This window comes from Dendrobates tinctorius, unplaced genomic scaffold (assembly GCF_039654945.1).
Source record: "Dendrobates tinctorius isolate UK_male_01 unplaced genomic scaffold, ASM3965494v1 ptg000089l, whole genome shotgun sequence".
Classification (NCBI taxonomy): Eukaryota; Metazoa; Chordata; class Amphibia; order Anura; family Dendrobatidae; genus Dendrobates; species Dendrobates tinctorius.
This window is the reverse complement of record NW_027361757.1, coordinates 5,795,536-5,812,943: the sequence shown is the minus strand read 5'-3', so window position 1 is coordinate 5,812,943 and position 17,408 is coordinate 5,795,536. Positions and strand designations below refer to the sequence as shown.

The 17,408-nt window shown below is 41.8% G+C and overlaps 1 protein-coding gene across 1 annotated transcript in view; it reads left to right on the top strand.

The window, feature by feature from the left end:
* The window catches only part of ADAMTS14 (ADAM metallopeptidase with thrombospondin type 1 motif 14), a 296,983-nt gene that overhangs the window by 216,047 nt on the left and 63,528 nt on the right, over positions 1-17,408 (top strand). Inside the window, exons 12-14 of the mRNA XM_073585783.1 lie at positions 2,512-2,687; positions 3,324-3,457; positions 9,933-10,056. Coding sequence (XP_073441884.1) covers positions 2,512-2,687; positions 3,324-3,457; positions 9,933-10,056 — 434 coding nt within the window. The remainder of the gene's footprint in view (positions 1-2,511; positions 2,688-3,323; positions 3,458-9,932; positions 10,057-17,408) is intronic.

Here is a 17,408-nt window from a genome sequence, read left to right as displayed (position 1 = left end):
CAAAATCTCTGGGATTTGTTGAAGCGTTCCAGAGTTATTACCACATAAAGTGGCATTGCTCAGAATTTAAAAAATTGGTCCCGTCACTAAGGGGTTAAGATTACTGTACTTGTTTTTATTATGTATACCCATCCTCACATGTAAAGCGCCATGGAATAAATGGTGCTATTATAATAATAATAATACACCAACCAGACTAACAAGGAACTATGAAGAGGGATAATGAAAAATACCAAACATACAAATATACTCACACAGACAACAGAGGAATGCACCAGGGAGTGAAGGACAGGGTTAAACCAAAGTAGGAGAAAAAAGGGAATTATCACACACCTAGTCACAGATAATCCACTAAACACCTTCTTCAATAATAGCCAACCACAACCTCCAGCCATGCAGCATAAACTAGCTCTGAAAATAGGTGCTAGCCAAGGTCCAGATTGTATAAGATGGAAATGGCTAACAGTGCACAGCTAAGAGCCTTAACGCTCCACTGCTAAAAGAAATTTACACCATTGAATAAGAAGGTGAAGTGCTACTAATCAGTGCAGGAGTAGGAGAAATCAGACACTGTGGTCTTCTGGCTCCTCTTTGTCACAGTTAACCCATGACAGTACCCTATAAATTTATGACAGCATTCAGTTTTTTTAGAGATAGTAGTCTATAAGCATGGTACATGTGAAATTGGAAGTTTGCCCACTCTTCTTTGCAGTAACATTCCAAATCTGTGAGATTGCAAGAGTATCTCCTGTGTATACAGACCTTTTCAGCTCAACCCGCAGATTTTCAACTGGATTCAGGTCTGAGTGTTGCCTGGGCCATTCCAAAACTTTGATCTTTATCTGGTGAAGCCATTTTTTTTGTTATATGCTTATTGTTGTTGTCATATTGAAAGTTGAAGTTCCTAAACTTCTAGTTGACTAAAGCTCCATTTTGAGCTGCGAAAAAATAGCTCCAAAGTATAATACTGCCTCTGCCAAGCTTCACTATGTGAATTGTGTTCTTTTAGTAATGCACAGTGTTGGCTTTATGTCAATCATTCATTTGGAATTATGGCTATTAAGTTTATCCTTGGGTTCATCAGACAAAAACATGTTTTCCCACATGCTTTTAGTTGATTTGATGTTTTGGCAAAACTGAGCCGAACTTGGATATTTTTCTTTGTAAAAAAAAAAAAAGGCTTTCATCTTGTGACCCTATTCCACGAGTCAGACAAATGAAAAATATGGAAAACTGTTGGTTTCCAGAAATGGGCAAATAGTGGTTTAAACTTACAGCTTATTTTCTCTCCTGCATGGTTTTTGGATGAATTTTTAAATTAGGAATAAATTTTAATTTTAGCAAGGAGCTGGAATATATTTTTTGCCATTTTCCCACATTTGGTCGGATCATGGTTCCCAGTATACTGGATTTATTTTCAACATATGGTGAGCTGGCACATGAATTCTTTTTTATCTTTGTTTATATTAAGGTATGCTGACAGTCGTTGTTATGCTGAAAGATGAAAATCCTTTTCGTCTTCAGCTTTTTAGCAAAACAGAGGCTTGAGTTTTTCATTGCAAACAAATTTGGAATTGTTCATATTCCCTCCATCTTGATTAAAGCCCCAGCTTCAGCTACCAAAAAACAGTCTCTAAGTATAATTCTGCCTCCACCATGCTTAACTGTGGGTATGGTTTTCTTTGGTGATGCACAATGTTGATGTTGATTTCTACAGGTTAAAGATGACATTAAAGGTGGACAAAGTTCTGAAATTATTCTGCTTGTTTTGATTTGTTTTACATGACAAACACCTGGCTGTAGACTTTTTGTATCCACTGTATGTACACTATAAATTAGGCATGAGAATAGCTACTATATGTACTTAGTGGCAGTGACAGGATGACATCCAGCCCTGTGAAATCATGCAAGACTTTTCCTGAACTTTAATGGATCTTTTGTTGGTACCACAACAATCCCAATTACACTAATTTCATATGTTAAATAGCTTTACAGATATGGACATTATCATGATTATACCAATTTATTTTGTATAGCACAGACACGTATACGTCTGCCCATGACACATTTTCCCAATAGACGGGGCTCCATGGATAATGAACAGCTAATAGAACTTTCAGCAGCACCTGTTGTATTAATAGGATAGTCTATGATTACATATGCTCTTTAAGCTATAACATATGTCAGATGATCTGAATTTGGTATTCAGCATGTCTTTGAGGTACTCTGCAGAGATGAGTGGATTGCTTCACGTAAACTTGGTCCACGGTCCTAGTCAGAGCTCTTTGGCTGTGGACAAGGGTTATGGGAAGTAATCTGGTCATCTCTACTACTTTGTTTAAAACCAAACCAAAACAAAGATAAAGATTAATAAAGAATATTAACATTATAAAAACATACAAGTGCAAAAGCACCTAAATCTTTAGAATAACGGACATTGCATTGTTTGTGAGAAAGATATTCATTAAAATGTAACCTAGGGCCACTAAAATTTAATGTTTTGTTTTGCAGACCAGTTTATGGAGGTCGTGACTGTCCAGGTCCTACATATGAATATCAGATGTGCAACACTGAAGAATGTCGAGGACCATTTGAGGATTTCCGGGCTCAGCAGTGCTCACAGCGAAACTCATACTACACACACCAAAACGCCAAGCATACTTGGCTTCCCTATGAACATCATGATGGTAAAACAACTTCAAAAAGTTCATGTTATTGTTTCATACTTCGAAGGATTGTAATCCAATCTTTTTCTCTAATGTAAGGGATTTTTAATTATCATAAATGGGTAAAATTGCAGAATGCTTGTAAAATCTATGAACTTTGCAATTTACGTTGTGTTAAAAATCCTCTCCACTCTAAGGATCAGATGGGTTTTTAATTTCAATCCTGCATGTTACCTTAGTTACCGGCCATTGCTGCAGTCTATCAAAGGTGGCCGGATTCCTAGGCGAGGAGCACAGTGTTTGCAAGTCCTTTCTAATTGAGCTTGTAAGTGCTGCTCTGAAGCTGACTGGATCACTGGATCCCACCAGTTTTGATGCCCCTGCATGCCTCTATTGTTGAAGAGGCAAAGCTGATGTTGCATTAAGCACTGGAGCATCAGGAGTGCGCTGACCCCCAGCAAGCAGGAAGCCATCCTTCATAGAGAGCAACCTCTTAATGTGTCAAGAGGGAGGTGTATAATATTGACTGTTTATTGATGTCAGGAAATATGGGGACAATCACAAATTAGCTTCAATCTAAGAGTTTTACATGGCATAGTGTTAAACGTGTGTATTTCTTCCCACAATCTAACTGAATATATTGTTGCTTTTCTACAGAGGCACAGAAATGTGAACTTATATGCCAGTCTAAGGAAACGACAGATGTGGTTTTCATGAATCAGGTGGTTCATGATGGTACTCGTTGTAGCTACAAAGATCCATATAGTGTTTGCGCTAGAGGAGATTGTGTGGTGAGTGCTCAGCCTCATAAATAAATCTTGTATAATATCTGCATTAGGATTTAATCAGTTTAGAAACACCATTTTTATATACCCTGTATGGATCTCTGGATTAATAGAGGTGTCTTTTATCAAGGATATCTTGCTAGAGTAGATTGCTCAAACAAAGAGCACCACTCATTCTGGAGGACCTGTCCTGTCCTGGATTACACAGATAATCCATTGACTGAATACACATTGTGTAATGCATTACTTCCCCTATGTTGGCACTGCAAAGAAATTGAATATTTACTACTAGGTTTTCCCACAGAATATAGTTGATATCAAGGGGTGGCAGCAGGGGGTCACTCAAACTTTTCTAGCAAGTCAGGACTAGGCTATAGGGTGAAGTCGATGGACTTAAGTCTACCTTGAACCTTAAAAACTATAGCTAAAGGATTGTCCAACATGGTGAACTCTTTTTCAGTGTCAGACATTAGGTTTGACTGTATATGTACAAAGAGGCGTTTCTATGGGGGAACAGCCGGGGCATGTGCGCAGGCGCTGCCGGCAGAGGGGGCGCAGTAGGGTCGCCTAATGCAACGGTCAGCAGTGTCTCCCCATCCCCCAGCGGCGGCATTCTGCTGCCCCCCCGTACTGTGAGTTGGTCGTTCTCTGTGTCAGCTGTCAAGCTGGCAGCACGTTGGCTCTGTACAATCGAGTACAATTGAAGCTCTGTCTGACATCAGCAGGGTGATCAGATCATGTGATCACGCTGCTGACGTCACTCGCCGCCCTGCAGAGGCGCGCACTGGTGGTAAGTGCTCCAGTGGAGCTGAAAACACTGAAGATTCAGTGCATGGGGGGATTTGGAGTGGGGATGGGGGCATGTAGTGTGTGTGGGGATGGGGCATGTAGTGTATGTGGAGAGATTTGGAGTGGGAATGGGACATTTAATGTGTGTTTGGAGATTTGGAGTGGGGATGGGGCATTTAATGTGTGTGGGAAGATTTGGAGTGGGGATGGGGGATTTAATGTGGGGGGAGATTTGGAGTGGGGATGGGGGCATTTAATGTGTGTGGGAAGATTTGAAGTAGGGAGTGGGAATGGGGCATTTAATGCGTGTTTGGAGATTTGGAGTGGGGATGGGGGCATTTAATGTGTGTGTGTGTGAATATTTGTAGTGGGGATGGGGGCATTTAATCTGTAGGGGAGATTTGGCGTAGGTATGGGGGAAGATTTGGAGTGGAGATGGGGGCATTTAATGTGTGTTGAGAGATTTGAAGTGGGGAGTGGGAATGGGGTCATTTAATGCGCATTTGGAGATTTGGAGTGAGGATAGGGGCATTTAATGCTGTAAGGATTCTCTCGTGCCGGTGATTTACATACATGCGGTCACATGCTGACTAGACATGTGTGGCCTCACTTATTGAAAATGAACTGAGCGAGGCCGAGCACGTCTAGTCGGAATGTGGCCAGAAGTATTTAAATCACATCCTTATGCTGACATGACTGTGCACTCTTGCCACCGGCAAGGGAGGACTCTAAAAGTGTGCAGTGCATTAGTTGTGAGAATTCAGAAGCCTGCAATGTCAAGATTCAGCTCTGCAGGTTCTAGCAGTCATCACATGGACACTCCACTCACATGCAACTTTCATACTTGGTCATGTGACAACGAGCATCTCTTTCTGCTTCTCTCTGTTTTTCACTGAACATTGAGAACAGTAGGGAGAGCAGCTCGTCGGTACATGACTAAGTGTGCAAATCTCATATCTACGTGGGGGGGCGTACTGAATTCTTGCCTCGGGTGCCAGAAAGCCTAGATACACCTCTGTATGTACAAAGCAATGGATTATACCTGAAAAACCTCCAGCCCAAGGGTTTGTGCATCCCTTAAAGAATGACAACTGCTTTATTTAAGCATAGCATATACTGTATTCCAAAATTCAGGCATCACTTAGAAGTTATATTTCTGGGTTCTCGCACTTCCGTCTGAATTGCTTGGCTTAAAAATGCCAAGGAGTGCCCACATGTCCAACAATAGTTGTGCCATCTCTCTTCTTACTTACATTATATTCGTTCTTACATTTTATGCCTGCCTTCTATTTCTGTTGATTTGTATTCCTACCTACATTAGAGACCATCGTACAAATTGGAGAAAAGTTGGATAACCCATCTTATTTTAGCAGGAATGGAAACCATCTCATGTGTATGGGCCTCCCAACATATGTGTATGGTCCTTCAACATATGACAGAGAGAGGAGGACTGTGATTGTTGAATTAAATGACTGATCGTTTTTTCCTGGGAGCAGCTTACATTTCCCACTGAATGCTTAGCTGAGCCTTCTTGTGAAGTCAGGAGAGACACTGTCATCCAAACAAGTGACTTGCTGTCAGTTATCTAAGCTGTATGGCCATCTTTAGCACTGTCTAAAGACAGATAGATCAGGAGTGCCGGTATGTTTAGTCCAGACACAGAGAACAGCAGCACTTGGTAAGATGTATGCAAACATTAAATATAGGAAATTTAGACTGCATATACTTATAAAATGAAGGTACTTATCTCACAAATCCGCTAATTCAGGAGAGCCCACCCGCCTCGAGAATGCAACCTTTCTTTGATGGACCCTAAACCTAATATTTATCAAATATGGAGTCAAATAGTCTATCAGTAAAAATAAATATAATTTTAATTTTATTAACTCATCATCACAAGCAAAATAAGTATTAGAAAAAATGAGTAGTAAAAGAGACTCAAGTATAAAGGTATGGGGTCTAGAAATTACTATAAGGGCATGGGGGATTAGTCACATGTAAGCTCTAGTGCTACAATCATACTAGGTACCGGGACAAGTTTCACAGATGCAGGAACGAGAGAAAGACAATCAAAGTGTCTCGTATCATATCCTATGTTTGGAGTGTCTAGTTCACTATTCTTAGCCTATGAGGCAATTGGGTCCCCCCCTGCATACATACTTATGATTTTTTCTGCTCATATGATATTGTTTAAATATTTATCAAACATGCCTGTCCCGGGCTAAAAGCCTACAAATTTCAAGGACATATAATAAGATCCAGCACTAACTAAAACTGTCTCAGGCTGATGAAAGGAGTGATAAGCCAAATATGGTGGCAGTCACCATCTCCACTGGTACACTACAAAAAACCTGACCAGCCCTCCCAACAGAATAAAGAAAGTGTGAACATGTAGTGTTCAGAGGCCCTATGTACATGTCCATACAAAGAATTCCACTCTTAAAAAGTAAAGATGTCAGATGGTTTCCCAATAAACAGTAGAAAGGCCCCTTTACAAAGTGCAACCATCAGAGAGTGCTCCCCAAATAATGTTTCTGTCTGAGAGTGTCCACTATAAACAGTGCTGTCACCATTGGATGCCAGAGAGTAATGTAGTCATCTGAGATTGTCCTAATAAATACTTGAGATACCTTATTGAAATGATAAAAAGTTATAAATATTACAGACCTCATGCCCTCATGTTTATTTGTAAGTATTGTCTTTCACTTCGTGGAGCTACTGGCCAAAGCAATTTCTGAGAACACCAATGCAGACATGAGAGAATTGTTCTGTATCCTGAGGTATTAAATACAATTGAGAATGGTGCTATCTGAGCTGATAACACTCCATAGACATTAGACATCTCTCTCAGAGCACTCCCGTTGTCTCTATAAGCGAGCTGGGAGATTATACAGGGAAACAGCAGCTGAAATTCAGAAAGTCAAGAGACCACTTAAGCATTGACTGTCGGTGGATCCCACTGAGATTTGGGCTCAGCCAATTTTAGTTCAATGTGTATGTGTGCTATAACCACTTAGTGACTGAGCCAATTTTGACCTTAGTGACCAAGCCAAATTTTACAAATCTGACCAGTGTCACTTTATCTGATTCTGAGATTTTTTTTTTTTGGGGGGGGGGGACATATTGTACTTCATGATAGTGGTAAAAATTTCTGTGATATAAAGAGAAATTTGGCAAACATTTTGAAAATTTTGCAGTTTTCAAACTTTTAATTTGTGTACCCTTAAATCAGAGAGTGGTGTCACACAAAATAGTCAATAAATGTCTACTTTGCATCAGCACAATTTTGGAAACATAATTTTTTCTGTTAGGAAGTTATAAGAGTTAAAAGTTTTTCAGCGATTTCTCATTTTTCCAACAAATTTGACAAAATAATTTGCTGTAGGGACCACATCACATTTGAAGTGACTTTGAGAGGCCTATATGAAAGAAAATACCCAAAAGTGACACCATTCTAAAATCTGCAGTCCTCAAGGTGCTCAAAGCCACATTCAAGAAGTTTATTAACCCTTCAGTTGCTTCACGACTTTTATATTAAATATTTTATATTTTCACAAGGGTAATAAGATAAAATCAACCACAAAATTTGTGGTGAAATTTCTCTTGTGTAGGCCGATACCCCATATGTAGGGAATATCCACTGTTTGGGTGCACGGCAGGAATCAGAATGGAAGGAGCACCGTTTGACTTTCTGAATGCAAAATTGGCTGGAATCGAGAGTGGATACCATGCCACGTTTGGAGAGCCCATGATGTGCCTAAACAGTGGAAGCCCCCCACAAGTGACCCCATTTTGGAAAGCAAACCACTCCAGAATTTTATCTAGGGATATAGTGAGCGTTTCGAACCCACAGGTACAACACAGAATGTGATAACATTAGGTCATCATATTGAATATGTCGTCATTAGTGTTGAGCGCAAATGCACACTACTCCAGTTTGCATCGGGTGCTCGGATATTCACCAAATATCATGGGTGCTCAAGTGAAATGCTTGAGTCCCTGCCCCACATGTTTCACAGCTGTTAGACACCCAAAAAAAACATGTGGGGATCCACAATACCAGTGCACCCGATGCAAACTCAAATAGAAAGCACTTGCGCTGAACACTAGCGGTCATATTGTCATCACTTTTTTTTTACTTTTGAAAAAAAACTATTCTAACTCCAATCCTAAACCCAACGCAAACCCTAGCACAACCTTATCTCCAACCCTAAGGGGCCTGTCACACTAAGCGATATCGCTAACAATATCGCTATAACGTCACTGGTTTTTGTGATGTTATAGCGATATTGCTAGCGATATCGCAGTCTGATACTTACCTCCGACTGGCTCCCTCGCTGGTTATCGCTGATCGCGCGAGAACGTCCTGGGCCATTTCTCGTCGGCCGCTTCCTGCTTGGTTTCTTGTGGCGCCAACGAGCGACGCGTGGACGCGGGCGGGAGGACGTCAGGATCGCCTCGTCTGACAGGTAAGTAGCGACCCCCGACCGCTGCTATGTTGCTGGTGAGATCTGCCTGTGTGGCAGCTCACTAGCGACCACTTAGCGATGCACCAGCGATCCTGACCGCGTCATATCGCTAGTCGGGATCGCTGGTGCATCGCTAAGTGTGACAGTACCTTAACCCTAACACAACCCTGACTACAAACCTAATCCCAACCCTAATCCTTACCTCAACCTTAACCCTAACCCTAAGTGCAAAGAATGGAAAAAATTACCAATTTTTTATTTTATAATTTTTTTGTAACTAAGGGTGTGACAAAGGGGGATTTGATTTACTAATTTTATTTTATTTTGAACACTGAGATAGGGTCTATCACAGTGATCAAAAGGAACCAACAGGAAAAATTCCTTATTGTTGACGAGTACCGGCCAGCAGATCATTCCAGGAAGATGACACAGAGGGCCGGGAGACAAGGCAGGAGCATCCTGGGATGGCAGAAGTATCGGGGGGGCTTGGGGGACCCCATTTCTCTCTTCTATGATATGCTAGATCTTATCAGAGAAAAGAGAAATTAATTTTAAATCTGACTAATAATAACAGCAATCACATGGCAGGGGACCGTAAAAACCATCCCCAGTAGCTGAGGCCCCGGAGATTTTCATTTACTAAAATGTGGCCATTAGTAGAGAATGATAGCCGCTAAGCATTCACATCTGTATACATGCATGTGTCCTGATGTGACCTCTCTCTGCAGGGAATATACAGTCTTAGTATGCACCTCAGTGGAAAAGAGCTATGGGAACGATTCATTTATAATGATGGCTAAGGAAATGTTATATCTACTATTTAAAATAATAATTACAGACTAGATTTAGATTTACTTTACTCCATTCGTTTCGTAATATATTAGATGATGGGCTGCTAAAATGGGCACTTTTCAGTTTGGACACGTATATCTATTCATAGACAAGCTAGTATTATTCCGGTGCATCTTATTTTTCCTACACAAACTGAGAAAGGCGATACATTTATCTTCTTTCTCAGTTTCACTGTGTTTTATTTCATTGCTTTTATTGACTTACTAATTAGAAGAAACATAAAAAATGTTCTTTTCATGTTTTTTTGGAACAGGTAAGGTGAAATAAAGTCGTTTCCTTCAGGGCTCGTTACACAGGTTCTGTGATACTCATCCCTTATCTCACCGGATTCGGCTAACAGAGGGCTTTTGTCTTGTTGCTTTGTGTTACAGAACTTCGGATGTGACAAGGAAATTGGCTCGCTGAAAGAAGATGATAAGTGTGGGGTTTGCGGAGGTGATAATTCTCATTGTCGAACTGTGAAGGGAACATTAGTGAAATCACCAAAGCAGCCTGGTAAGCAAATGTATCAGCACCAGTTATTTTCTGTTAGGTGTTTGCAAAGGCCGATTGTGCAGGTACATGGAGGTAGGAATAACTCATATCAGGGGTGGACATACCATTAGTGCAACAGGGATCCAAGAGGTAGGGAGGCCATTACACCTCTAAAGCAAGGGTAAATACAGTACATACCGAATGTAGAAATACTTATATATCAAAGAAGTAAAGTATAAACCAGTCTTATAGTAAATGATATATAGTTGCTAGGTAGATGAATGGTAGACCATTCGAAATTTTGATAAAAACCAAACAAGAACCTCGAACTTATGGTCTAATAGGGAAACATAAGAATCAATTGATGTTTCACATAAAATGTACCTTTACTGAGCAAAAATTGGTAAACAGTAGCACTACAACAAAAATGTGCCCATACTTGGAATATAGAGTTAATAGTAAATAGAATATTAAAAACTTATATAGTCAAGGGAAAACAATGGACCAAAGATAACAATGGTAACAAATATATGTAAACTATAGTCACATAGATATAAGCACAGAAAACACCAATGGAAGGGCCAGAAAAAATGGGAGAGCTAAAAAAATTTATATACAAAAAGTAAAGATAAATTATGGCATGATCACTGCTGTCTGCACAAAGGGGAAGAATTTAGGTGATAACACAGGATATACACTCACTGGCCACTTTATTAGGTACACCTGTCCAACTGTGTGTTAAGACTTAATTTCTAATCAGCCAATCACATGGCGGCAACTCAGTGCATTTAGGCATGTAGACATGGTCAAGACAATCTCCTGCAGTTCAAACCGAGCATCAGTATGGGGAAGAAAGGTGATTTGAGTGCCTTTGAACGTGGCATGATTGTTGGTGCCAGAAGGGCTGGTCTGAGTATTTCAGAAACTGCTGATCTACTGGGATTTTCACGCACAACCATCTCTAGGGTTTACAGAGATTGGTCCGAAAAAGAAAAAAAATCCAGTGAGCGGCAGTTCTGTGGCCGGAAATGCCTTGTTGATGCCAGAGGTCAGAGGAGAATGGGCATACTGGTTCGAGCTGATAGAAAGGCAACAGTGACTCAAATTGCCACCCGTTACAACCAAGGTAGGCAGAAGAGCATCTCTGAACGCACAGTGCGTCGAACTTTGAGGCAGATGGGCTACAGCAGCAGAAGACCACACTGGGTACCACTCCTCTCAGCTAAGAACAGGAAACTGAGGCTACAATTTGCACAAGCTCATCGAAATTGGACAGTAGAAGATTGGAAAAACGTTGCCTGGTCTGATGAGTCTCGATTTCTGCTGCGACATTCGGATGGTAGGGTCAGAATTTGGCGTAAACAACATGAAAGCATGGATCCATCCATCCTTGTATCAACGGTTCAGGCTGGTGGTGGTGGTGTCATGGTGTGGGGAATTTTTTCTTGGCACTCTTTGGGCCCCTTGGTACCAATTGAGCATCGTTGCAACGCCACAGCCTACCTGAGTATTGTTGCTGACCATGTCCATCCCTTTATGACCACAATGTACCCAACATCTGATGGCTACTTTCAGCAGGATAATGCGCCATGTCATAAAGCTCGAATCATCTCAGATTGGTTTCTTGAACATGACAATGAGTTCACTGTACTCAAATGGCCTCCTCAGTCACCAGATCTCAATCCAATAGAGCATCTTTGGGATGTGGTGGAATGGGAGATTCGCATCAGGGATGTGCAGCCGACAAATCTGCGCCAACTGTGTGATGCCATCATGTCAATATGGTCCAAAATCTCTGAGGAATGCTTCCAGCACCTTGTTGAATCTCTGCCACGAAGAATTGAGGCAGTTCTGAAGGCAAAAGGGGGTCCAACCCGTTACTAGCATGGTGTACCTAATAAAGTGGCCAGTGAGTGTATATATACACACTAAAAAATAGAGTTCATAAAATGATCAATATGTGTATGTGGGCAATGAAGAGGGCAGGGTTGTGTGTTATGATTGAGTCACCGTAGGAGGCAAAAACAGAAATGCTAGCTAAGTCCAGAAAACCAGAGAAGTTGGCAGCTATCGGATTGCAGACCCCTGAACCTATCAACACAACTAGCAGTAGCCGTGGGGGGTTCCTACGATGCCCTAGACCCCTCGATCACAGCCGGAGAATTAAATAGGCCTAAAGAAAGAAAGGGGAAATCTAAACTGCCCCAGAGCAGACCCCAAAGCAATAGGCAGCCCCCAACATATAATGACGGTGAAGCAAGATGAAAATAATAACACAGACAGAAAGATAGACTGAGCAAAGAGGGGCCCAAGCTAACTAGATAGAAAAGGACAGGAAGGCTGCTGTCTGCAATCCGTGAAAAACCCTATGAAAATAAGAGCCAACAGACTGACAGTGAAAAAGGCCCTGAAGACGCTAGGCTTCAAAAAAGCTATGTCAGTACTCAGGAATATACTGAAGACAGAGCTACAGGCAAAAGGAGATTCAGCTCACCCCAGCAGGGAATGGCAGAATACTGAAAAGCAAGGAAAACAAAAAACAAAACAAAAAAGCTAACAGGCAAAACAGAAAACTTAGCTTTAGAGGAGCAGGAATCAGACTGGTGTCCTAGAAGTCCACAGAGAAATCACCCGCAGGGCATAAGGGCGTTGGCAGCCTTATATCCAGTCCGTGACTCCACTCAGCCAGTCATCCTCATTAGACTCAGGTGCCTGATAATCAGGCTCATTACCTTCCTTTACCAGAATAGGGAGTTCACCAGACCCCAGTGACGAAGGGGAAAATGAACTCACAACAGTTGTGCCTGAGATTGCCCTGCAGCAGTACATGGAAGAAAGCAGTAGAAGACACAATACATACAGGTGGATGCACAGAGCACAAAGCTAATAGCAATATAGGGTAGTAGACAGCATTATAGGGTAGTAAAGTGCAATGGTGCAGTAACAACAGCTCAAGAGAGATAAGAATGGCTTATACCTATTTGGTCCGCCAGTCCAAGTACAACACACACCCCGACGTGCGTTTCGTAACTGAGTCCTTTGTCAGGGGGTTCCGTTTACCAATCTTTGCTCAATAAAGGTACATTTTATATGAAACATCAATTGATCCTTATGTTTCCCTATTAGACCATAAGTTCCACCTCTAAAGCAAGTAGAATTGTGCATTATGCTGATCTATTGGACTGTAATGGGCCCATATATCGTTCTTGCATAGGGGCCCTCTCCTGTCTGCGTCCTCACCTGACAAGTTTATTTGTGTTACTCTCTTATATAAAAAATTAAATTAAATTCTGTAGCATTGAATTTGGTGTGACATTACCATATTTTACACTGTCCTGAGACACAACGCTTCAGATTCTTTGTGGCTGGCAATTGAGGCTATATGGCTGGTATATTATTGAGTTTTGTGGTTTACATTATGTTAAGTTTCTGTGGCTGATACACTTTACGGCCCCAACGTACAGTGCTTAGCATAAAAGAGCGCACCCCCTTTGAAAAGTACCGTATATACTCGAGTATAAGCCGATCCGAGTATAAGCCGACCCTCCTAATTTTGCCACAAAAAACTGGGAAAACTTATTGACTCGAGTATAAGCCTAGGGTGGGAAATGCTCCATAGATTATTACCCCATATGGTGTCCCCAGAAGAAGCTCCATAGATTATTCCACCATATGCTGCCCCCATAAGAGGCTCCATAGATTATTCCCCCATATGCTGACCCCATAAGAAGCTCCATAGATTGTTCCCCCATATGCTGCCCCCATAAGAAGCTCCATAGATTGTTACCCCATATGCTGCCCCCATAAGAAGCTCCATAGATTGTTCCCCCATATGCTGCCCCATAAGAAGCTCCATAGATTGTTCCCCCATATGCTGCCCCCATAAGAAGCTCCATAGATTGTTCCCCTATATGCTGCCCCCTCAAGAAGCTGCATAGATTGTTCCCCCATATGCTGCCCCCACAAGAAGCTCCATAGATTGTTCCCCCATATGCTGCCCCCACAAGAAGCTCCATAGTTTGTTCCACCATATGCTGCCCCCATAAGAAGCTCCATAGATTGTTCCCCTATATACTGCCCCCATAAGAAGCTCCATAGATTATTCCCCCATATGGTGACCCCATAAGAAGCTCCTTAGATTATTCCCCCATATGCTGACCCCATAAGAAGCTCCTTAGATTATTCCCCATGTGTTGCCGCTGCTGCTGCTGCATGTAAAAATAAAAAAAGACATACTCACCTCTCCGTCACTGGGTGTCAGATACTCACCTGTCCTGTGTCCATGGCTGCTCACCGCTATCTGCCACATCATCGGTCAGTGACGTCCAGACTGCAGGGGGCGCGGCACGCACTAATCACGTCACCGCGCCCTCTGCTGTCTGAAGTCACTGACCAATGACAGACAGCAGCAAGCAGCCATGGACGCAGGACAGGTGAGTATCGCTATTCTTACCCGTCCTGACGCTGTCTCTTGAGCCCCCAGCTTCTCCACGTTCTCCCTTCCTGCTTTCAGCGGTCTGTGATACCGCTCATTAAAACTCATGAATATGCACATATTTATGAGTTTTAATGAGCGGTACCACGTGACCGCTGAAGGCAGGAAGAGAGAGCACGGAGAAGCTGGGGGCTCAAGAGACAGCGTCAGGACAGGTAAGTATGACCTGACACCCCCGACCCCCCTCCACCCTCCGACCCCCCAGTGTATATGACTCGAACATAAGCCGAGAGGGGGACTTTCAGCCCCAAAAAATGGGCTGAAAATCTCAGCTTATATTCGAGTATATACGGTAATATTTTAATCAATATCTCACTGTATACAAGAATAATTTCCAAAAATTTAACAAGACTGAGTTTCAGAGAACATTTTTTAACCCATAACACGAAAGTCAGGTTAATAATACAAAATCCTCAGTTTTACTCAAATTAGTTGATGCAATACACCCCACATCAAAAACTATTACAGCATTTTGTATGACCGCCACGATTTTTAAGGACAGCACCAAGTCTTCTAGGCATGGAAATAACAAGTTGGCAAAATATTTTACTGTCCATCGATTTCAATTCTTCAACAATGACCTCTTTTAGAGCCTGAATGCTGGATGGAGAGTGATGCTCAACTTGTCTTTTCAGGACTCCCCATAGGTGTTTTGCTTGGGATCAGATCAGGAGACATACTTGGCAACTGAATCACTTTCACCCTGTTCTTCTTCAGAAATACAACACGGTGCTGGCAGTGTCCTTACATGGGGCTGCATGAGTGCTGCTGCAGTCGGAGAGTTATATTTCATTGATGGTATAATGAATTCACAAATGTCCTGTTCTATATTGATAGAGAATATGCTACATCACTTCATGCCATTGTAGATGTGCTCTTTTCCAGCATGACAATGGTCTAAGACTGGTTTCACATTAGCGTATCTGTGCACAGCGTATGATCCGCACAGATCCACATGCATCATGCGTACATATCATTAACATGTTGTACGCAGGGACATGCGTTTGCATGCGGATGCGTACGCATGCATCGTTTCGCGGTGTGTGGCGAACGCAGCATGTTGCATTTTTTGAGGCGTCAATTATGCACAGCCAAGCGCATGTGGATGATTGCAGATTGAGTGGGTCAAAACAACGCATTACTGTCTGTGGGAATATATTGTTACACAAGGACATGCGTACGCATGCGTTCGATATGCATGCGTACTTCACACTGGACAATACTCCAATTGACTGCCACTTCCCTGTAACAACTTCCCCAACCACTCCTAGCCTACCATCAGAGCCTGACACCCCCAGGTCCACAATGTAACTCCCTCCCGCAGACCCCAAAAGTAAATCCCGTTATTTTTCTTTATTTGTTACATTTCAAATTGTTTTTATTTTTGTTTTTTACATTTCTTTTGTTTCACAATACCCGTCTCCCTTTGTTTTCTTTATCTCTTTATTTAAACATGTGTGTATTGTTGAGTGAAGTATTAACAGGTGTTACAGTCAAGATGTTTGTTATTAAAGTTACAGAAATACTCTGATCCACTTCCAGCTGGTTTCATAATCTGAATGTGTTTGCCGTCCACAGCCCCCAAACAGTTTGGAATCATAGAATCATAGAATCATAGAATCGTAGAGTTGGAAGGGACCTCCTGGGCCATCTGGTCCAACCCCCTGCTCAAAGCAGGATTTGCTAAATCATCCCAGTCAGATGTCTGTCCAGCCTCTGTTTGAAGACTTTCATTGAAGGAGAACTCACCACTTCTCGTGGCAGCCTGTTCCACTCATTGATCACTCTAACTGTCAAAAAGTTTTTTCTAATATCTAATCTGTGTCTCCTCCCATTCAGTTTCATCCCATTGCTTCTAGTCTTTCCTTGTGCAAATGAGAATAAAGTTGATCCTTCTACAATGTGACAGCCCTTTAGATATTTGTAGACAGCAATTAAGTCTCCTCTCAGTCTTCTCTTTTGCAAACTAAACATTCCCAAATCCTGCAACCTTTCCTCATAAGACAGGGTTTGCAGACCGGTCACCATTCTGGTCGCTCTTTTCTGAACTTGCTCCAGTTTGTTGATGTCTTTTTTAAAATGTGGTGCCCAAAACTGGACACAATATTCCAGATGAGGTCTGACCAAAGAGGAGTAGAGGGAAATAATGACTTCACGTGATCTAGACTGTATGCTTCTGTTAATACATCCTAGAACTGCATTTGCCTTTTTTGCTGCTGCATCACACTGTTGACTCATATTCAGTCTGTGATCTATTAGTATACCCAAGTCTTTTTCACATGTGCTGTCACTTAGCCCTATTCCTCCCATTCTATATATGCTTTTTTCATTTTTATTGCCCAGATGTAGTACTTTGCATTTCTCCCTGTTAAAAACCATTCTGTTAGTTACTGCCCACTTCTCCAGTTTATTTAAATCTTTTTGAATCCTCTCTCTCTCTTCTCTAGTATTAGCTATCCCTCCTAGCTTTGTGTCATCAGCAAATTTAATCAGTTTACCCTCAATTCCTTCATCTAAATCGTTGATAAAGATGTTGAACAATACAGGGCCCAGGACAGAGCCCTGTGGTACCCCACTTGAGACATTCTTCCAACTGGATGTGCAGCCATTTACGACCACTCTTTGGGTCAGATCACTAAGCCAGCTATGAATCCACCTAACAGTTGCCTTGTCCATTCCATACTTAGTCATTTTTTCAATAAGGATTGTATGAGAGACTTTGTCAAATGCTTTTCTGAAGTCAAGATATACTATATCTACAGCATTTCCTTGATCCACCCAATCAGTGATACCGTCATAGAAGAAAATTAAGTTAGTCTGGCATGACTTATTAGTTACAAACCCATGCTGACTCTGTTTGATCACTTCATTCTTATCC